A 23,003-nucleotide genomic window follows, 5' to 3' on the forward strand; every position below is an offset into this window, starting at 1 on the left:
GCACGGGGCTGGGGCCAGGGCCAGGGCCAGGGTCAGGGCCAGGGCCAGGGCCGGCATGCAGGGAGCCTGCCCTAGCCCGGGTGCGCGCCACAGCCACCCCGAAGCCGCTTTAGGTGAGCGGCACCAGGCTGAAGTTCGAACCCCTCCTACACTCTGCCCCCCAACTCCCTGCCCTAAGCCCCCTGCCTGCATCTCACACCCCTCCTGCACCCCAACTCCCTGCTCTGAGTCCCCTCATGTACCCCACACCCCTCCTGCACCTAACCCCCTGCCCTGAGCCCCCTGCTGCACCCTGTACCTGTGCCCCTTGCCTGCACCTCACACCCCTCCTGCACCCCAACTCCCTGCCCTGAGCTCCCTGCACCAAGTGATGAGCTGCCAAAATATTAACAACAGGTTCCCTTCCCTCACCCCACGAGGGGGTCGTGGCCGGCCCCCCCGGGACTCCTGCTCCATCCAACCCCCCACGTTCCTTGATGCTCCCCAGGACCCCTGCCCCATCCAACCACCCCTTCTCTCTGTCCCCTACTATCCCTGGAATCCCTGCCCCTGACTGCCCCCCACCGCCCCATCCAACCCCTGCTCCTTCCTGACTGCCCCCCCCAGGACCCTTGCCCCCATTCAATCCCCATGTTCCCTGCCCTCTGACAGCCGCACCCCTATCCACCCCCCTAAAATTGCCCAAACTCCCCTTCCCTCTTCCAACACCCCCTCCCTGCTCCCTGCCCCCTTACTGCGCTGCCTGGAGCCACTCGGCCGGGACCGGGGCCAGCACCGGCATCGATGCCCGAGCCAAGCCGGGCCGGGCTGGAGCCATGGGGCCGGGACCAGCATCAGCGCTGCGGGGGCCGGGCCGGAGCAGTGGGGCCAGGACCAGCACCAGCGCTGCGGGGGCCAGGCCGGAGCCGTGGGGCCGGAGCTGGGGGCGCTCGGGCCAGGCTGGGACGAGCCTAGGGGCGCTTGGCCAGGACTGGGTTGGGGCTGCTCGGCCGGGACCTGGAGCCGGGCCGGAGGAAGCCACGGGGCCAGAGCCAGGGGCACTCGGCTGGGGCTGGGCTGGGGCTGGGGGCACTCGGCCAGGGGCGCCAGGCCGGAGGGAGCCGCTCAGCCGAGACCAGGAGCCGGGCCAGAGGGAGCTGCTTGGCCAGCCTGGATCAGCCACGCCTCCCCTCCCACAGTACCCCAGCTCACCATCGTGCCTGCTGCTTGTTTCAGGCTTCCTGCGAACATCTGATTCGAGGGAAGGGGGAGCAGAAGGGGGGTGGTGCATTCAGGGGAGGAGGGGGAAGGGAGCTGGAGCCAGGGCGGAGTGGACATCTGCCGAAGCTTTTGTTAAATAAAGCCGGGGTGAAAGTAACTTACAAGACTTACCAGTACTGCCAGAGTCCTGAGGGGGGTGTGGCCTCATCCAGAAAAGGCGGGGCCTCTCAAGATTTAAAGGCCCTGGGGAACCAGCTGTGGCTGGGAGATCCAGAGCCTTTAAATCAACCAGGGGCTCCCAGCTGCAGAGGTGGCTGGGAGCCCCCTCGGGCTCAAGGCAAATTAAAGGCTGGGGCTTTGGCCACCAGGGGGAACCCCAAGCTTTGTGGGGGTGGGGCAGGGATTTAAAGGGCCCAGAGCTCCTGCTGCTGAGGGAAGCCCAGAGCCCTTTAAATCCTGGCCCCAGCCCAGCCACCAGAGCCGTGGCCAGGATTCAAAGGGCTCTGGGCTGCCAGCAGCAGCGGGGAGCTCTGAGCCCTTTAAATCTCAGACGCGGCTGGGATTTAAAGGGCTCAGGGCTGCCCGCAGCCGCGGGCAGCCCAGAGCCCTTTCACGCCCCACCGTGGAAGTTGATGCGGTCCAGCACAGCGTACTGGCTCTTGCCGGTATGCTGTACCGGACCGGACCGGCTTACTTTCACCTCTTGACTGTATGTATGTGTATGTGTATGAATGTGTCACAAACAATGCAGCTGCAGCCTGCCACCGACCAGCAGCAATCCCAGCAACCAGCCCCTGTGGGCTGCTGCCTGCAGAGAGCCAGCAGATGCCGCTGGACTGAGTCTGCCAAGGAGTAAGTGACCAAGGCAAAAACCACAGCCAGCCAGCCAGCCAGAGAGGGAGCCGGGGGGGGGGAAGTCAGGGGTGAATGAATGAAACAGGAATAGCCTTCATGAAATATACAAGATATTTAGAGAAAGTTTTGTCAATTTCAGCCTCTGCACTCTGCAGGCAGGACAAAACAAAAAGAGATCTGAGATTGCACCCAATGTCCTAAGGTTATTACTTCAGGTGTTTAAATCAATATATAAAGAGGGTGGATTGGAATGAAAACTACTATTTCTTTCAAAGGAGGCACAATAATTTCCCTGAATATTCAGTTTTCCCCTCCAATCCCTTTGTGGTTTTGTCTATGGGGGCTATTTGCTTTCCCTGTGAATCTTTAGTTGCTTTAGCAAAATTGCTTTGCCCAAAATAAACCCTCATCATCATGACACATCTTTCCACCATGTTGTTCATGGTTTTTGTGTTTTGTTTTTTTTAAACAGTAACATTTCAAAGAGGATCTGCAAGCAGTTTGGACATCACAACCATGATCCTCTGCTGGGGAGGGAATGGGATAGATTTGAACTTGGAAATGGTTCCTGATTTTGATTGTGTTTAGGAGATCCCCTCATCCCAGGGGCAGAAAAGAACTCACCCTGCCATGGTCACACACACCCAACAACAACTGGGAGTGAAATTAACAAGGATGCCAGAAAGGACTCTTAGCTCTGGGCACTGAACTGCACAGGGAACAGCTGAGTTTAAACTGTTCTTTTGCAGGCAGCAGCAGCCAGTGTCCCTATTACAAGCTAGAATCTAGAGGAGAACCAATGCTGGGGGTGGGGAGAAGGAGGAATGCAGAGCCTTGTCTGCAGCCTGGATGGAGGAGGGGGAGGGAGGAGCTGAGAAACCAATGTGACAGTGAGTTTTCCCCTTCCACCTGCTTTTATTAGCTTTGGATTTAAGCTGTGCTTGTATTTGTTGTGTATATTAGTATTGGAGAGATCCCCTCATCCCGGGGGCAGAAAAGGACTACCCCTGCCATGGTCACACACACCCTCCCCTTGACTCCCTCCCCCCAGGTACTGTGAGTGAAATTAACAAGGATGCCAGAAACCTAGCTCTGGGGGCTGAACCATCAGGGAACAGCTGAGTTTAAACTATTCTTATGCAGGAAGCAGGCTTCTCTCTCCCTCCCTCAGTCAGTCTCCTTTTCTTACAGGTCCTCCGTACTGGCCTGTACCAGCTTACTTTCACCTCTGAATAAAGCCCTTATAGAACTGGGTGTCCCGGAACAACCGGTTCTAAAAGGGCTTCTAAATTTAACAATCAGTTCCTGCGAACCGGCATGAACTCGGTCCAGCTCACCACTGCCTGCACCCCGTGCACCTGTCATGGTATAATTCCTCAATCTGAACTTTAGAGTCCAAAAATGGGGTACCAGCATGAATTCCTCTAAGCTTAAATACCAGCTTAGTTCTGATAGGCTGCCGCCACCCAAAAATATAGTGTTTTGGGGCATTCTGGTCCCCCAAAAAACCTTCCCTGAGGGACCCCAACACCCAAATTCCTTGAGTCTCACAACGAAGGGGAATAAACCATTTCCCCTCCCACTCCTTTCTTCCTCCCAGATATTTCCCACCCTGGGTACACTAGGAGATCACCGTGATTCAAACTCCTTGAATTACAAAACAGAGAAATCAGGTTTTTTTCTCCCCCTTCTCTCCCCCTCCCAGGCTTTCCCTCCCTGGGCTATCCTGGAGAGATAGATAGATTCAAGCTCCATGAATCTAAAACACAGAGGAAATTCACCTTTCCTCCCCCACTCCTCCTTCCCTTCTCTCACCAATTCCCTGGTGAGTACAGACTCAGTTCCTCTGAGCCTTAACAAGGGGAAAAAATTAATCAGGTCTTTTAAAAAGAAAAGCTTTTAATAAAAGAAAAAAAAGTAAGAAATCTCTGTAAAATCAAGATGGAATATTACAGGGTCTTTCAGCTTATAAACACTAGAAAGAAGTCTCCCCCAGCACAAATACCAGTCAAAATCCGTCCAGCAAAATACACATTTGCAAATACAAAAAACAATCAAAAGACTATAACCGCCTTTCCTACTTAATACTCACTATTCTGAATATATAAGAGACTGTAGCAGGGAGATTGGCAAGAAACCTGGTTGAACGTCTGGTCCCTTTCAGGACCCAGAGAGAACAAAGCAAAACCCAAAAAACACAAACAAAGGCTTCCCTCCACTGAGATTTGAAAGTATCTTGTTTCCTGATTGATCCTCTGGTCAGGTGTTTCAGGTTCACTGTTTGTTAACCCTTTACAGGTAAAAGAGACACTAACCCTTAACTATCTGTTTATGACAGCATCCCAACCAGGGCTGTCCTTAGGCATAGGCAACATAGGCATGCCTAGGGCACCTGAAATTTGGGGCACCACTGGGTCTTAGTGTCCACCCTCCCATCTTTCCTATCCTTGTTCTGACCCTTCCTGCAGGTTCCCACAGCTGGCTGCTGCAGCCTGGTGAGTCTTCCTCAGGAGGGGATCTAGTAGTTAAAAGTGAAAAAGTCTCCAGCCTGCCAGACCTATTAGCACAACACTGAAACTGTTAAAGAGCCATTCAGGGGGTAATGAAGCCATTCAACAGGCATTTGCCAAACCGCCAGGCACTTTCTGTCAGTTTCTGAATTTACTGAGAAAAACAGTTGTGCATGACTGTAATATTTACTCAGAACATGTCAATCTACAGGACCTTAGTTTAAAATTTGCTTTAAAAATATTTCATTAGTGAGTTGGTGAAGATTATAAAATCACATCTCTAAAAAATCCTTGCATAAGTTTTTAGATGCACAATCATCTTTAGCCTTAAATGCCTGGATCTTCAGACATATTCTATGATTCTAAGGCCTTGGCTACACTGCCGCTTTACAGCGCTGCAACTTTCTCGCTCAGGGATGTGAAAAAAACACCCCCCTGAGCGCTGCAAGATACAGCACTGTAAAGCGCCAGTGTAAACAGTGCCGCAGCGCTGGGAGCGCGGCTCCCAGCGCTGCAAGCTAAACCCCATCAGGATTTGAAGTTTCAAGTGTAGCCATACTCTAAAAAACAATATGAGAGTTGGAAGGGACCTCAGGAGGTCATCTAGTCCAACCCCTTGCCCAAAGCAGGCCCAATCCCTAGACAGATTTTTGCTTCCATCCCTAAGTGGCCTCCTCAAGGACTGAACTCACAACCCAATGCTCAAACCACTAAGCTATCCCCCCCAAACTTAAATAACTATTTCAAAAGATCACCTTATCTAAAACACACATTTTAATTACTACAGTAAAAAAAAAAACTTGCTTCCAAAGTCTTCCTGTCCATCCCTTTCTCCCTTCACCCCCTTGCCTCCCCACCTGCCACTGAAGAGAGTCCTTAAAGGGACAACACCCCTTTGCTTCCAGATAGCTGGACAAAGTTTCCCTTTCTTTACTTCTGACTATCTGATGAACTAGTTTTAAGAGAAACCTCCAGCAAAATCAGAACCTTAGAAAAATATAAAATCCTTTGTTATGCCCAAAATCTTTGGAAACATATTTTTTAAAGTTGGTGAAATTTCATAAACATGTCTATTATTATGGAGATCACACAAAGTAAACTAGTGTTTCCTTTTCCTAAAAGCAAGGAGTATTGTTATATACACACTAAACCTCTGTGACTGATTAATTTAAAATAATGTCTGTTTCAGTGAGTTAATCTGCAGTAATCTAGAATGATTACTTTATGAAGGCTTAAGAGTACATTTAAAATATAAAATCAGTTTAGAAATACTGATTAAGAAAATGTAAAATAGAGAAGAGCTGCATCATGTATTTCATAATATTTAATGTTGTATTCAGCAAGACAGCTGACTCTTACTGTACAGTTTTTGCAAATAAATAAACTTCAGGGCATATCAAAGAACCTGTGACTGACATTTTTCATTACCAAATCAGAAGTGCTTTTAATTAGGTACCTTCTTCATGTCCATTTGGCGTGAGGGAGAGGGTACAGGGGTCTCTGAGTGGAACTGTGACTCTCCGCCACCGTGAGGTGGGCCAGGTGTCTCGTTATGCTTTCTGCCTTGTCCCTCTGCCCACCTCCCTGCCCCCGCCAGGCTGTAAGCTCAGGCTGCCGTTGGGCATAGGGGCACCAGTTTAATAATGCTGCATAGGGCCCCATAAATCCTAAGGACGGCCCTGACCCCAACCTCCTTCTCTGAGCCCCCTGCCGCACCCTGCACCCCAATCCCTGCCCTAAGCCCTCTCCTGCACTCCGCACCCCAACTCCCTTCCCTGAGTCCCTTCATACACCCACGCCCCTCCTCTGCCCCAATCCCTTGCCCTGAGCCCCTTCCTGCACACCGCACCGTCTCCCACACCCCACACTCCCTCCTGCACCCCAACTTCCTGCCCTGCATACAATTTCCCCACCCTGATGTGGCCCTTGGCCCAAAAAGTTTGCCCATCCCTGGTGTAGGTGGTGATCAAATATTTTAGTGGCACAGGGACACTGAAGAAGATTATATTCACCCTAGGATTTCTGAGAAACTAGATGCCTGACTCTCATTTACACAAAGGCTCTGAAAATTAGGCCCAAAGATTTTATGGTTACATTTTGAACATCCATGCAACAGCAAAGTATCAGTAAGGTAATAATTATAAGACTTCCTTTGCCTAAGATATGAAGGCTAGCTAATGTTTTATTTTAAAACTAAGGCACAACGGGCCAAATTTATCACCAACATGAGGCAAAGGAAGTTGCTTACATTACTCCAGGGACAAAACTGATCCCACACATTTACATGCTTTTTAGACTGTCCACTGCCTTTGGCGATCATGCTGTATTTGTCTAGTCACTCTACATTACTTTTCATCATCCTTGTGTAAACATGCATCTCCTTGTTTAAAGTCAAGAAATTACAGATATTCAAAAAATGATTGAAAGACATGAATGAATGCATGAACTGGTTAATGGTTACACAAGTAGAATACTGAGTGACAAGACCCATTCTTCAAGCATTCGTCAGGACAGACTATGATTTCACATGCTTCTAAAGCTCTAAATCAGTAAACACAATATTGTAGGGGTAAAAGTAGCACAGATCAAGTGTTCCATGAAACTGAGGGAGATTTAGGAAAGTTAGGAAGGTTTAAGTGCTAGGTCAGGCTAACAAAGAGGGAAAACTCTAAGGAAGTTGCTGGAACTTCAGCAAACTGAAAGTATTCCCAAATATAAGTTTTAGGGAAAACATTAAGACACCAGTGAATTCATGGTGGCTTCAACTTGAGAAGTACACCCTTCAGCTTCAGGCCTCGGTTCAAACATGCATCAAGCCAGGGGTTATGGAGACATTTTCCAAGCTAATCGATACACAAAATAGGGAAACTCTTCTTACTTCTCAGTGAAGACTTAATATGAGATCTCTTTGCTTTACTTACTAATTACTAAGGCCTTATCAACTTCACAAAATATCTGAAGAAGTGGGTTTTTTAACCCATGAAAGCTTATGCCCAAATAAATCTGTTAGTCTTTAAGGTGCCACGGGACTCCTCGTTGTTTTTGAGGATACAGATTAACACGGCTACCCCTCTGATACTTTAGAAGATATATTACTCTACATTATAAAGTTTCAAAAAATTACATCTGCAGTATCTAAAAAGAGATGAGATAAAACAGAGAGTTTTTTTTTATTAAAACAAAGATTTTTGTTTTCTTGCCCTATAATTCACAAGATTCAGTAATACAGTGGATTTCCCAGTAATTCATAAGAATTAGTGAAGTTCTAATGTAACTCAATCCTCTACACGACATGGCAGCACACGACATTATTTTGTATCTTTATTCAGTCATTCCCCATATGTCTCTCCACACTATCATTATTTAAATTTTCAACTCTTCCAAGCAGGGACTGTGTCTTTATGCTCTTAGAGGTGCTTAGTGTGCTTCCGGGTGCTAGATACTTTTAAGAATAAGAATGCACAGAATACACTTTAAATGATTAGCAGAAGTTTTTTTTTAGTCTCAACGTAGTGCTGGCGGCATGCACTATGCAAGTCCTATACTTATCCGCACAACAGGCATTATACAGGCATTGCAAGCTTCCTCACACTGCCCCACCAGCGTGCCACAGTACTGTCTTGGAGGGTACACTTTTCAAAGTCAGAAGATACCATGTCCTTTCAGTGTCTGGCCTCTGCCATGTCTCCCAGCAAGTGTACCAAGCAGTGCAAAGCAAGTTAGTGTCAGCTGAGACGTCTTTTGTGACGTGGCCACCTTCCACTGACAGTTGGACTGTAATCAGCTGTCACCCACACAACCAAAAAGCCATCAGATAGCAATGGCTTTTGGCTTTCACCGGCCAGAGATGGATTCAGACTGCAAACACAGAGATGAAATGGTCTATGTCCTATTATCAGTGGTCTGGGAGACAGTCTTAAATATTTAGTGACTTTCTAGATTACCCTCATGGTTAATTTCAGGTGATAAACTCTCCAAAAACTGACCAACAATGACAGCACTGTGAAGGCAGCGAGTTGCTTCGCAGTTTCCATGTATAAATGTCCCAAAGCTGCATCTGAAGGCCCTGAGACAGACGTCACTTGAAGAAAGGATTAGTTGACCTCCTGTGGACCCTTTGAAAGGGTTGGGAGGAATTACAGTGTGGGAGAAATCCCCTCATGTACAAATGAAAATCTGTAGTTGACTACTCAGGTAAGTACCCAATACAGGGCTGATGAACAGAAAACTTTGAAAAAGATCCTTTAAAATTTCAGTATGATTCCAAGCAGATGAAACTTCAGCTCTGTTCAAAAACTCATAACCCTGTTTCAGCTATAATTCTTAGCCTGCCTTAACACATCTGGACATGGGTGGCGAGTTCTATGGGCCCCTGGTGCCTGGATACCATGAATATTACTGGTGCCCAGGCACCACAGGCCCAGCTCGAGCACTGTCTGATGCCAGGTCTCTCCCTCGGCCCCACTTTCCACCTCCAAGCGCCCTCCCCGACCTGTGCATCCCCTGAGCTATTTAAAACAGCCCAGGGCCCCCAATCACCACGGGCAGCACAGTGGCGCTGAGCAGCTTCCTGCCTGCTCACTCCACATGGCTACCGGCCCCTCCCTGCAGCCCCTGGGTGGGGTGGGTCTGTGTCCCGCCCCAAGTGCCCCTACGGACAATGGGAAGCTGCGGGGGCAGAGCCTGGGGGTAGCAGCACATGGAGACCCCGGGCCCACCCTGCCTAGGAGCCTCACTCCCTCTCAGAGCTTGCACCCACACTGCTTTCCCACACACCACCTCCCGCCCTTGAACCCCCTCCCAGAGCCTGCAGCCCCTCCCTCCGCACCCCCTCCTATCCCCCAACTCCCTCCCAGAGCCTGCACCCCCACACCTTTCCCATACCCCCCTTCTGGCCCCCAAACTCCCTCCCAGAGCCTGCACTGCCTCCCTCCACACACCCTCCCACCTCCAAACTCCCTCCCAGAGCCTGCACCCCCTGCCCCAGCCCAGAGCCTGCACACAGACAGCACCCAAACTCCATTCCAGAGCCTGCACCCCTTCCCTCTGCACCCCCTCCTGCACACCCACCCCCTGCCCTAGCCTGGAGCCTGCATTCAGCACCCAAACTCCATCCCAGAGCCCACAGCTCCCACTCCCTTCCCACAAAACCTCTCCTGCCCCCAAACTCCCTCCCAGAGCCTGCACCCCAGTCCTCTGCACTCCCTCCTGGAGCCTGCACCCAAACTCCCTCCCAGAGCCTGCACCACTCACCCCCTCCTGTACTCCCACCCCCTGCTGCAGCTCGGAGCCTGCACCCATCACCCAAACTCCATCCCAGAGCCTGCACCCCTGAACTCCTCCCACACCCAAACTCCCTCCCAGAGCCTTAGGCAGGTGGGTGGTGGAGTTTGGAGGGGCAGGTTCTGGGCACCACCCAAATTTCTACAAACCTGCCACCCCTACATCTGAATGCCTCACTGCAGGGCCGGCTTTAGGAAGTGTGGGGCCCAATTTGAACAGTTTTGACAAGGCCCCGGCAGGGATGCCTATTAAATATTATATAAACACATGGGGCTTGTGCTCCAAGTCTTCAGTGGCACTTCAGGTCTTCGGCGGCACTGAAGGATCCGCCGCCAAAGTGCCGAAGACCCAGAGCAAGCGAAGGACCGACCGCCAAAGTGCCGCTGAAGACCCAGAGCGCCACCAGGTGAGTAAAAATTAAAAAGGCACCTCCAGCCAGGGAAGAGATTCTCACTGGGCACGGGGCCCTCTGAGGTGCAGGGCCCGATTCGGGGGAATTGGTGGAATTGGCCTAAAGCCGGCCCTGCCTCACTGTTGCAAACCAGCATTCATAACTATAACATTAAAAGCAACAAATTGCAGTGGGGAAAAAAAAAGGTCCAAATGGTACAGATCAATTCTGAAGAAGTGTGGAGAAGAGATTTTATCCCCACGAAAATATAAATGACACTATATGGAACTAAGAATGTCCAATCCTATAGTTCAGTCTTCTTATTTTTATAGTATCATATTTATAGTATCATATCCTTTGTACCTTGTGCCTACTCTCTGCCTGCTTAGACAGGGAACAGGTCATTTCTGACCTCACAGCACATGGTTGATGCTATGTAAGTAAGATTTTCTAAATGTTGAAGACAATGCTAAAAACTTAACAACTGACAAAAAAAAACATTCTAGAACGGGCTGACTGTCTTGGATGTTTGGCAACTGATGGCTTGATGTAAAGAACATAATTGCCACACTGGGTCAAACCAATAGTCTTTCTAGCTCAATATCCTGCCTTCTGACAGTGGCCAGTGACAGATGCTTCAGAACACGGCAATATTAAGTTATCCATCCCCTGTTGTCCAGTTCCAGCTTCTGGAAGTCAGAGGTTTAGGGACACTTGGAGCATGGGGGGTGCATCCCTGACTATCTGAGCTAACAGCTAATGATAGACCTAGCATTCATGAACGTATCTAATTTTTTTCCTAACCCAGTTATACTGCTGACCTTCACAACATCACATAAAGACTTGCCTAACTAGTCAGATAAGGCAACTTCCTGGACTAACCTTACTGAATTACATTTAAGTATCTTAGGAGCTCATTCTTTGAAGGACTGATCACCTGCTACAACTCTTGTTGAAGTTGGGAGTGATCTCTGCTAAGCTTATTAGCAAGAAAGTAGGTTCTTACATTGTTTTAATATGTTTTCACTGTAGTGTTTTTACTTTAAGAATAAATTTGCTTGCTTAGAAAGAGCTGTGTGGTAACATAACTGTGGGCAATTACAGCCTCTGAGAAGATGGCAAAGCAGACCTCCTGAGGAAGTCTGACTTGCTGGGGAATTCACAGTGTAGGCAGGGAATAGTGTAGCCTGGAAAAATCCTGGTCAGGAGGGGGAGATGCTGGGGATACTGGAAGCCTGGGAGTGGGTGCTTTTCCTGAAGCAGAAAGGGGGAATATGGGTGCAGTTGCCCTGAACTATGATAGATGTTAAAAACGAGGAGCAGGAAAATAAGTAAAAGCACTGTTTAAGACTCTGCACTGCAATATAATGGACTCAGACAACAGAAACTTTGTACTTTATTCTCATCCTTTCAATAATTGTTATGTTTAATTATGATTTAAGTTTCACTTTGGACATCCAGGGCAGGGATTTGCACATATCTAAAGCGGCTAGCACATTATTAAGTGTTATATAAAGAAATACCTGCTTCATGACATTAGTCCTATTGGATGATTATTTCCCTACACACAAACAAAACCAAAAAGTCTGCAAAAGAAACTGATGCCAAAAGAGATATGCCCTTATTCTTCAAAAGTAAAACACTTTTGGACAGAATCATATTAATATCTTGGCACAATATTTAACCCAAGTGGTACAATGGCCCTGTAGTGAGGCAGTGTGGCGCCCCGCCACCCTAGAGGGAGAAGAGCCCATCCGGAGGCTGGAGTGGGCGGAGCTCTGAGCCCACCCCTCAGAGGGTCAGGCGGCGACCTGGAACTATAAAGGCCGGCCCTCAGCGCTCAGTAGGAGCCTAGCCGCCGGAGAGAACAGATGTCCTTAGCGGAGCCCGCGACTGGCAAACCCCTGCGGCCCAAGGCGGCCGCCCAGACTGGCTGGGCCTGCCCTGCGCCCGCTATCTGGAGGAGCTACTGGATGTGCCGAGTAACCCCTGCCGCCGCCTACGAACCCATGCCCCAGACCCCCCGAGGCCAACCCCAGCACCCAGGTAGGGCCCAAGGGGGAGTGTAGAAGTAGCCTGGGGGCAGCCGACCCCAGTCTGGCTGCAGCACCCGCAAAGCCTATGTTGGTGTGTTGTGGCCAGGATTCCCACTGACTAAGCAGTGGATCTTCGGCCGCTGCTAGGGCCCCGGGCTGGGATGCAGTGGAGTGGGAGGGCCTGCATCCCCCCTGCCACCCCAGTCCAGGGTAGCAGACTCCCCCTCTCCCTGACCTGAGGAGGCTGGAGCCTGTTATTACTGCTCAGCCCTGCCTGGGGGCCTGAGCATATTGACTCAGTGTTTGTGCCCCACCCTGACCTAGGGCCTGGGTTTATCTCTGTTGTTACTGCTCGGCCCTGCCTGAGGGCCTGAGCTCCTGACTCAGCGTTTGTTGCCCCAACCTGACCTAAGGCGCGGTTTCTACTATTGCTCAGCCCTGACTGAGAGCCAGAACCCAGATTTAGCATTGTTGCCCTGCCCTGAACCAGGGCTGAGCTGACCGGATTTCAGCCAGCTACAGCAAGGGCTACCGAGGGAGACCCCACAGCCAGACTAATTGCCCGGGATCAACTGTGTGTAGTGAGCTGGTGTGGCTCCCTGCCACCCGGAGAGGGTAGAGCCATGGCGAACTCTTGTACAGGCCCCAACAGTAAGGTAAAGATTCTGGCTTTGATTCTCCAGATCACTGGAAGCAGTTAGGCTAAGTATACATTTATCTCCAAATGGGCAAGACAAAACTCTGTTGTAATATCTCTCTCCATGAAATAGAAACCTGATTCCACACCAAACATTCCACTTATTGGGCTGAGAAAGCTATTTTGGATTTTTCAAAGGGATTTCAGCTCTGAATCAATGGAATGACAGCATAACTCCTTAAGCTTAGGCATGACCACACTGCACAGTGTCATTTTAGCATTCCTGGAGAGAAATCCCAACTAGAAACACTATGACCTGATCTACACATGGTGCTTTCAGCACTGCCTATGCTCTTGCTTATCTGTCAAGGTGGCTGTGTGACTACTCTGGTGGCATTTCTGTTGTAACAAAGAAGAGCTGCAGCACACAAGCACCATGTGTACAGCCATTTGAACGTCCTGTATGCCAACAATACTAAATAAGGTATTTGTTACGTTTTGCAGATACATACTGGCATTAGTCAGCCTGTGGTAACAATCAGTGCACTACGCATTAAAGCTGAGAATACTGCACACAGAAGAAAGGCATGTTGTCCTTGTTCACCAAGGACCACCATAAGCCTCTAGTATGCAGTATCCTGGGTGCCTTACCTCACAGGTTTTAAGTCACTAAGTTTAGACTGCAGGTTTGTTAGATGCTTCTTTCAGAGAAACTCCAGTCTGACTCAAGAGTGGATCAGTATCCCAGAGAAAATTTTCCTCCTCTGCTGCCAGAGCTCTTCAAAGGCAGGTAACCTGAACTGACCACACTGACTCAAATGCTTATATATTCCTCTCCTCACCACACCACAAAATAGCAGCATTAGATGTCCCTAAAACACCAATTATCTGAGTGGGGCTAGCCATTATCCTTCCCTGGCATTTGTACTAGCTATGAAAAAGGAATGGTAAATGTTATCTTGTTATGTTTTCAGCTCTGTCTCACTCCACATACCAATGAATCAGGTTTACCAGAACGAATCAGTCATCTCTCATCTTCTGCAGAAAAGTTCTGGGACCCCCCGCACCCGACACCCCATTTGCCACAAAATCTTTTTCAACAAGCTTAGGAAGGTTTGTTATTAATTTATATATAGTGCCCAGGTGGACTTGATTTAATAGAGAATGTATTGCTGAATCCCTGCGTCAAAACTTTCACAATCTAATTCATACAGATACAATACGTGGTCCAACAGATAAAGTGACAGAGAAGCACAGATGGTCATTGAGGAAAGCAATATATAATAGGAAGACATTACAAAAAGTGTTCTCATAGACACACAAAATTGGGAGATGGGTGCCCCACTATGTGTAAATCCCAAGGACATTCCTAGCCAATCCTGAAGTGGCTCTGTTGGTCCAAGTACAATTTGATATGTAAATATTTGTTTGCCTGTGATAAACAAGTCACCACCGTTAAGATAATTATTTTATTGTTATATCTTCAAGAACCGCCTCACATCTCTTACTATAATGCAGCGCTCAATCATGGACCTTGATATGGGAGCAGCTCAGCCTTAAGAAACAAATAATCTATCAAACACCTGATGGGCAGCTCGAAGATTTAACTGAAGCTAAAAAGCTAGCTGAAAGAGTTCAAAGAGAAGTGACATTTCTTAGCATGAGACTATTAAACAGTAAGTGGCTTGCATCTGCATCCACATTTTAAACAGTAATCAATGGGAAAGGAGAGTTCCAGAATCTGATTCTCAAAAAGCTCCCTCAAACCAGATCGTTTCGGAGAGCATTATTCATTTGAAGAATATCAACATATAAACCTGTTCTAAACTGACTGGGAAGCTATGCCCCAAAAAAATAAACAATGCAGCAGCACATACATTTAGAGAAGTCAAGGACAATAAAAGAATCAGAACCGTTTGAATGTATGTGATATTGGAGTGATTTAATAGCAACATATAACTTGGTTGGGGAATGTGGGATTTATACAATGAGATTTATATATGAGAACATACCTACCCCCCAAAATATATTTGTGAATTTGACTTCCTAAAAATAAGAGTCAGAGCACATATTTCTAGAACAAATAATGAAAAATTAAATGTGTTCAGAGACAAGAATACCCCAATATCCTACTGTAAATGAAAAATCAGTAAGAGATCGCAACAGGAAACAAAAAAAAAGAAACAAAGATCACCACTTTTCACTAAGAGCAAATGCCATAGGAAAGGTACATTACACTCCCAAGACAGTCTGCCTAACCCACTAATTTGTAAAAATCAGTGGTGATGTAAAATTCCTATTTCATAGGTAACCGAACTAGTTGTGAAGAACAGCAAAGGAAATCTATGGTGTCTTACTCAATGTCAGATTGGGTACCAAGTGTCCAGTTAAAGATAATATTTGAATTAGATGTTGTGATGTTGCACTCTATATGATTTTATGAAAGTATGCTGATGAGTGTGAACATAATGTAACTAAAATATGCTTCATGGAAAAAGGTCTCTTGTGAGGTATCATTACAAAGCTTATAATCTACTGAGTGTGGTCATCCTATTTGTATAAATGTATCACTCTTGTATCTGAAACTAGAAATATGAAATATAACTCTGGGGCCTATTGTAATTATGCAAAGTGTGGGCCATTAATGGTGGTTTGGAATCTTCATGGCTCCCATCAACCAGGACAATTGACTGTAAATGGCTCTGTTTTCTTGTAAGTCTTCCTGTATATGTGTGTGCTGACAAGTGGGTAATGAAGTCTTACAGTGACATGTGATCATGTCACCTGAACTGGAATCCATCTTTAACCTGGTGCTTTTCCATTGAGAAAGAGGGGTGGGAACCCAGAGGAACAAAGGATCCCCGCATTATGCAAAAGATATACAAGGGGGTGGAACAGAACAAAGGGACAGACATCATGAGAAATCCCCTAGCTATAACCTGAGCTGGAACAAGGGCTGTACCAGGGGAAAGGACTGTACCCAGACTAGGAAGGCATCCAGTTTGCAAAATAAACTTATTGAAAACATCTCTGAGGGTGAGATTTTATCTGTATTCAGTTTTACTATGTATTAGGCTAAGATTTGCATGTTTAATTTTACGTTACTTGATAATTCACTTTGTTCTGTCTGTAACTACTTGGAACCACTTAAATCCTACTTTCTGTATTTAACAAAATCACTTTTTACTTATTAATTTACCAAGAGTATGTATTAATACCTGGCGGGAGCAAACGGCCCTGCATCTCTCTCTTTCAGTGCTCTAGAGGGTGAACAATTTATGAGTTTACCCTGTATAAGCTTTATACACGATAAAATGGATTTATTTGGGGTTTGGACCCCATTGGGAGTTGGGCATCTGAGTGTTAAAGACAGGAACACAACTTAAGTGGCTTTCAGTTAAGTCTGCAGCTTTGGGGCATGTGGTTCAGACCCTGGGTCTGTGTTGGAGCAGACTGGCATGTCTGGCTCAACAAGACAGGGTCCTGGAGTCCCAAGCTGACAGGGAAAGCAGGAGCAGAAGTAGGCTTGGCACATCAGTTGGCAGTTCCCAAGGGGGGTTCTGGGCTCCAACCCGCCACAGACGTATTCAGCATTTAGAAACCGCTGTTAGTATATCTCCCCAACAAGATTTGACTTCAGCACAATCAACTGAAACAGTGTTAATTTCTAAGAGCCCTTCTTAAAGGTGTGTCACTGCCCGCAATAGGCAGTGCTTTGTAAAGCACAACAGAATGCAAGCTGAAAGGCTCGTTTTTTATTTTTGCAGCTGTTTTAGGGGAAGTTGCCAAATGCAATCATCCAAATATCTATGAAAACCGGAAGACATCTGCCTTGTTCAGAGTCAAGATTAGGCTGCACAGTATCTAATTATGAAAGGCAGTGCAGCCTCCCTGGCCAGAATCTTTAAACAGGTCTATTCAATGAGACCTCTAATATGTGCTGACTTTCAAAGCTGGAATACTTCAAAAACTTTTTATGATGCTTTTTATTCCCCATATGTAACAAAATGTCTCTCAATATTTGATGCTCAAAAGCATCCACCAAGCTGGCAAGCAACAAAATGTTTGCAAAACAAAAGTTCTAATGTAAAACAAAATGAACATATAACTTCAGAAATATAGGAAACATTTATTGCAAAATGCTATTCAGTTTATGTTTCCTTAGAAGAGTACTACATATTCGGCAGATTTGAATAAAAGTTGAATAAGCATTTTCAATTATACCAGACTAACAGTTATTTAATATAAAAATTTCATTTTTCTTCAGCACCAGAAGCTTAAATTTCAATTTGCTGGAAGATTAACACTTACTATCCCTAACTCTCACACACACACAAACCCCTTTGTTATAGCAGTTCTACTCAGCCCACGTCCAGACTAACCCGCGGCATCGGCGGGTTAAAATCGATTGCTCAGGGATCGATATATCGCGTCTAGTCTGGACGCGATGTATCGATCCCCGAGCACGCTTACATCGATTCCGGAACTCCATCAACTCGAACGGAGTTCCGGAATCGACACGGAGAGCCGCGGACATCGATGCCGCGCCGTCCAGATGGGTGAGTACCTCGATTTTAGAAATTCGACTTCAGCTACGTTATTCCCGTAGCTGAAGTTGCGTATCTAAAATCGATTTTAATACCTAGTCTGGACGTGGACTCAGTGAAATTAATGTATCTGAATAGCTGTGTATGGAACAATGGAGGAAGGGCGAAAGAGGTGATGAGATAGACTGAACTTGCTGGAGGTAACTGATAAACATTACTGTGAAGCAATTCTAGATGAAAGGAGATTGGTCTACTCTCCTGTTTACATCATAACCACTGTCCCATTGGTCTTTCTATTGACCTCTAAGAGCTACACCTTAAACAAGAACAACGCAAAACATACAGACTTTCACTGGTAATATGATTTTAGTATGAGCTACAGAAGGACCTTTTTGGGCATCAGTCACACACACACACAAAAGAGGTGAACAACACTCTGATAAGAAAGCGTTAGCACACGTAGAGCCAGAGAAAATGTACGTATAAGACCTAGACAAAACACGTGAAGAAAGAGCAGTGCAACAGAAAGTGGAGACATTATCTTTTAGTGGGGACCAATTGCCTAGAAGGTCAAAGCAGAAGTGCTGATACTACAAGAAGAGCTTAGTGGCAAAGTGATAAACAGTAAGAGCTGGCAGATAGGAAGGCACCACAGCAAGAAGTTGATACGTAAAAGTAATTCAGTTAGTATTGTAAACTAAATGAAATAATGTTAATTAAACCAGTTATTTAAAGTGTTAGAAGTTAATGTGGATTGAAACTATAGTTTGCCTCTTTTATTTAGTCCAAACACAGATTTGGGGGGTGGGGGGGAGGAAGGGAAGAGATATTGTTTATCATCTACTGTTAAGCCATAGTCACAAGCACAATATTACTCCTCAGGGAATTATGTGCCAAAAAATTAAAAATTCTGTGCCAAAAGAATTAAAATTCTGCACACAATGTTTTAAAATTCTACACATTTTATTTGTCAATAAATAAACGTGGCTCCAGCATGGCAGTGGGGAGCACAGACCACTGGCTGCACGGAAGTGGGAGATCACCCTGACCCCCCCACCTCCCCGGTACAGGGACTCAACAGTAAGGCTGCACCCAAACCTGACAGTGCAAGGGCCGGGTCTCATCCAGAAACACCGCAGGATCCTGACCCTCTGTTCCAGGCACACCAAGTATTGGTGGGCAGGCTCAGCCCAGCAGGATACAAGCATGGAGGGGCTTAGTGTGGGGGGAGAGGTTTCTCTGTGGGGCAATCTGGATGCAGGCAACTCAATGGGAGATCTGGATGTACAGGGACTTATTGGGGGGTTTTGAGTGCAGGGGCAATGGGACTCTGCAGGGGATCCAAGTGAAGGTGGCTGGGGTTCAGCGGGGGGGTCTGGGTGTGAAGAGATGAGATTCAGCGGGGAGGGTTGGGTGCTGAGGGCTCAGTGGGGGAGGTCTGGGTGCTGAGTGAGTGGGCTTCATGGGGTGGGCAGTCCAGGTGCAGTTGGTTGGAGCTCTATGGGATAGGGGTCTGGGTGTGAGGGGGCTGATCGGGGGGTCCAGATGTAGGAGGATAGTGCTAGTCAGGATGAGGGTTTGATGGGCCTGCTTAATGGGGGAACCCCAGCTGCTGCCGAGGGGACACCACATGCCGGGGCCTGCTTACCCCCATGATTCCCCTATCCTCTTTTCTTACCCATCTCAGCCCCCTCCCTTCACTCCCACTTCCCCTCCCCGTTCTCCTCCTCTACCTTCCCCACTGCTTCTTCCTCCCACCCCTTTACTTCATTTCCCCCCAACCCCCCTTACCCAGCCCCACAGCCAGCACTCACTGTTGCACAGAAAACAGGAAACCTCCCAGCACACAAAAGGGGATCACAACTGGCACTAGAACACAGGAGGTGGCATTCAGTTGCAAAGCCAGTGGAGCAGAGATGTGGCTCGCCTCTGTTTCAAGGGGGCAATCCCCCCTTCAAAAAAACTGCACACATGGTCATGTCCCATCCCCCACAAAGCTCCCATTTGCTTCCCTGCTGTTTTCTGCAGGGAAGCACAGGAAGCAGGAGAAGGGGCATTTTCCCACAGAATTCCCATGAGTAGCATAAGCTAAACAGGAAGACTGTTACTCAACCTCTTCCACCATTAAAGAAAACTGCTTGACTCACCTCTAACTGACGGAAGTTGTAGACCAACAGCAGAAAAGCCAAAACTGTCAGGATCATGCAGAAAACCTGTAGTCTACAGAAACTGGGCCACATTGTCCACTCATGTCTTTCTCAACCATGTTAGATACTGTCATGATTTCCATATCCCACAGGCACCAATGTCATCGTGTTTCAGTATTACATAGGAGATTGAGTTGACTTCTGCTTCATTAGTCTCTTCCTGTGAATGCATTTACAAGGATTTTAATAAGTCCCTAGATGTATTCAAGAGAGTTGGGTTTAACATTGAATTAGGAATGTCTAAACCAGGGGTCGGCAACCTTTCAGAAGTTGTGTGCCGAGTCTTCATTTATTCACTCCAATTTAAGGTTTCCCGTGCCAGTAATACGTTTTAACGTTTTTAGAAGGTCTCTTTCTATAAGTCTATAATATATAACTAAATTATTGTTGTATGTAAAGTAAATAAGGTTTTTTAAATGTTTAAGAAGCTTCATTTAAAATTAAATTAAAATGCAGAACCCCCCGGACAGGTGGCCAGGACCTGGGCAGTGTGAGTGTCACTGAAAATCAGCTTGCGTGTGGCCTTTGGCACGTGTGCCATAGGCTGCCTACCCCTGGCCTAAACGTTGAGCCAAGGAGAAAGGGAAAAATAGACTAGATAATATATTTTTATGGTACTATTATTTTACCTAGACAGTACTCACCGATATGTCACTACGTTACTCCCTTCAGTGTTCAGACTCACCACCTCACCATAAAACCAAATTTGGCCACCTATACTTAATAGCATTACCCTCGGAAGAGAATTGCATGATCTCTTGCCTGTAACTTTAAGTCAAATTACAGCACCTGCTCTCTGCACTCTTGACATGCTTTCAGTGCAGTAGCAGAAAGCAATTTAAAAGGACACGAGCAAACAAGGCTCCAAGCTACATCACACAGTTTGCTTACAAGTAAATACTGTGCAACGTCCCTGAAGGATGCTTTCTACATATTTTCTAAACAAAATAAAGAGACACTTGATTGCTTTGATCCTGAAATCTTTTTTAAAAATACAAAGGTATAATACATATACATGTATAATTTAAATGGTATATATAGCAGGCACACACAAATGATAGTCATACAATAAATTGATAAGGGAGTTATCATTCAATATGTTTATCATGCACCTTTGACTGTATTCTTCCATCCCAACCACCTGAGAAATTTCAAAGGACTGCTTTAAAAATAAAAAGTCTCTTCGAGAAATGTCCCCCCAACAAATTCCTACTAGATTCCCCCACCCAAAGCTGTCACCATTTGAGCCCCAGTACAGTTAACGTTCAACCCTGGGCCAATGATGGCTTTTGCGTACATAAATACATGTATAAGGTCCCATACCTTTCGCCATTGGAGAGATAGAAACAAATGCATTATTATACCATGGAAAAGAGGATATTTCCAACATTCTGATGGATGAAAATGTACCACTTCCAGTCACTGAAGGGACCAAGTTTTGGTTGCAGCCCTTTGCAATAAGCTTTTATTCAGGGACGTATGAAAGCTTTCACAAATATGACTCAGCTAGTGTCTAATCCCATTTTATATGGACAAGGTCCATATGTGCTGTGGGTGTGAACTGAAAGAAGCAGCCACTGCTGCTACCCATTTAATTAGGGCTTCAAGATTTATCTTCTGTTCTATCCCACTCATCGTTCCCAGAGCAAGCATATACATTCGTTGCTATAAGGATACACAGACAAATTTGCATACATCTTGTGTGCTGGCAGGTTTCCTCATTTGCACACAGAATAAAACCCTGCAAGAGGCTGCAAGTAAATCTCAACATCTGCAGTAGCTGGAAGCACCTTGCAAGGGAAACTGGGATGAAACTGACAGGTACCCAAGTGCACCTGCTAAAACGCATAGGCTTATAAATGGCAAGTCTGAGCTGAGCTCCAGAAGTGGCACAGACCCAGAAAGACCCTAGACGTACAACCTCCAAGCCTACAAACCCCACTCACTCCAGCACCTTGCTCCTCTCCTGGTACCTCATCATGCACCCTACCAGCTCACCGACTGTCACCCCCCACACCTCTCCTATCCTGCCCTCCCAGTACAGCTCTAGTCTCCCCAATACCAGCCAGTCTCCCCCATGACGGCCCGCCAGTCCCAACACCAGGCCCCCTGAACCCCAAGACCTCTACACCATCCCGCCCGCCAGCACGCACGGTGGTAAAATGGGGTTCTTCCTAGAGTCTCCGCCGCAAAGGGAGGCTGCGCTGGACCCCGGCCCTGCTCACTCACCGGCCCCAGATCCCGGGGTCCCAGCCAGCGCCTTCCCCTGCCCGCACCCCGCTCTTGCGCGGCGGAAAAAAACATTGGCTGGGGCCGGGCGGAGGCGGGAACTGGGCGGGACTGACTCTGGGAAGGAGACAGCTGCGGAAAGCGCGTCAGTATCCCCTGAACCCGCCTATCTCCCCTCCTCCATTACTGTGCACCACACAGCTCCTCTACACCTTGTGCAGAGCCCGGCGCTCCTCCATTGCACAGCCTCCCCCGGGCCCACCATAGCGAGCTCCCTCGCGCATCGTCCGCCTCCGCCCCCCGCGCCGACAGCTCCTGCGCCTTGCGCGGGCCTGGCAATTCTTGTTTTCCACTTGCATCCGCGCGCTGCCGCTGGGCTCGTACTGGCCTCCCCCAGCCGCTGCATGGTCTCCGCGGCGTCTTCTCCCCTCCGCATCGTGCATCTGTCCCCAGCCGCTGGCGTTCTGCACGGGACAGCTCCGTTCCGCTACACGGCATTCCTCATAGCCCCTGGCGTCTAGTCCTGGCTCCATCTGCCCTTCCTTCAAGGGTTCTCCAGCAGCCACGAAAAGCGTTTTTCAGGGGCCCTGGAAAGCTGTTTCTGTCACAAGAGCGTAGGATGGATCAGAGATCAAGCACTGACATCTGCAGCTACGTGCAGCCCTGCAGTCCTTTAGGATTTATTTAAATCTCAACCAGGAATAAAAACAAGCCCATTTCTGAACCCTGCAGGGCTGCTTCGTGTATTTCTTTCCCCTATGTTTCTGTGCTGCGAATTCAACTACAATGAAATACGCAGATGCAACAGAAACTGCATATTCCTCTGACGTGTAGCTAACATAAATCCACACTTGTAGTTCCAAATTTGCAAAGTGACCTAGAGGGAGGGGAGGGGCTGTAACTAAGGCAGGAAGATTTTGTGAAAGCTGTCTGACCCCCCCTTAATAGATTACAAGCGGCCAGTAGGTGGGAGGGGTGAGTACTGCTCATGGACACAGTAGCCTGAACTTTTTCACTATCTCTTTTCCTCTGCCTCAAAGCAGGAAGATCCTGCTCCAAACCAGTCAGTACTAGCCAGATAAGGGGAACATGAGATTTTACACTTATC

At 47.4% G+C, this 23,003-nt stretch overlaps 1 protein-coding gene across 3 annotated transcripts in view; it reads right to left on the bottom strand.

Moving 5' to 3' along the window:
• Positions 1-22,743, bottom strand: part of NXPE3 (neurexophilin and PC-esterase domain family member 3) — a 35,098-nt gene extending 12,355 nt beyond the window's left edge. The window contains exons 1-2 of one of the 3 annotated variants that reach the window (XM_030582402.1): positions 21,896-22,743; positions 19,607-19,826 (exon numbers count right to left, since the gene is read on the bottom strand). In XM_030582402.1, the coding sequence (XP_030438262.1) occupies positions 19,607-19,699 (93 nt within the window). In that variant the 5' untranslated portion in view covers positions 19,700-19,826; positions 21,896-22,743. Of the gene's footprint in view, positions 1-19,606; positions 19,827-20,989; positions 21,796-21,819 lie in introns of those variants that run through there. The other 2 variants (XM_030582405.1, XM_030582414.1) reach the window with 2 other exon arrangements.
• Between the last annotated feature and the right edge of the window lie 260 nt (positions 22,744-23,003).

Source organism: Gopherus evgoodei, chromosome 1, assembly GCF_007399415.2.
Source record: "Gopherus evgoodei ecotype Sinaloan lineage chromosome 1, rGopEvg1_v1.p, whole genome shotgun sequence".
NCBI classification, from domain to species: Eukaryota; Metazoa; Chordata; order Testudines; family Testudinidae; genus Gopherus; species Gopherus evgoodei.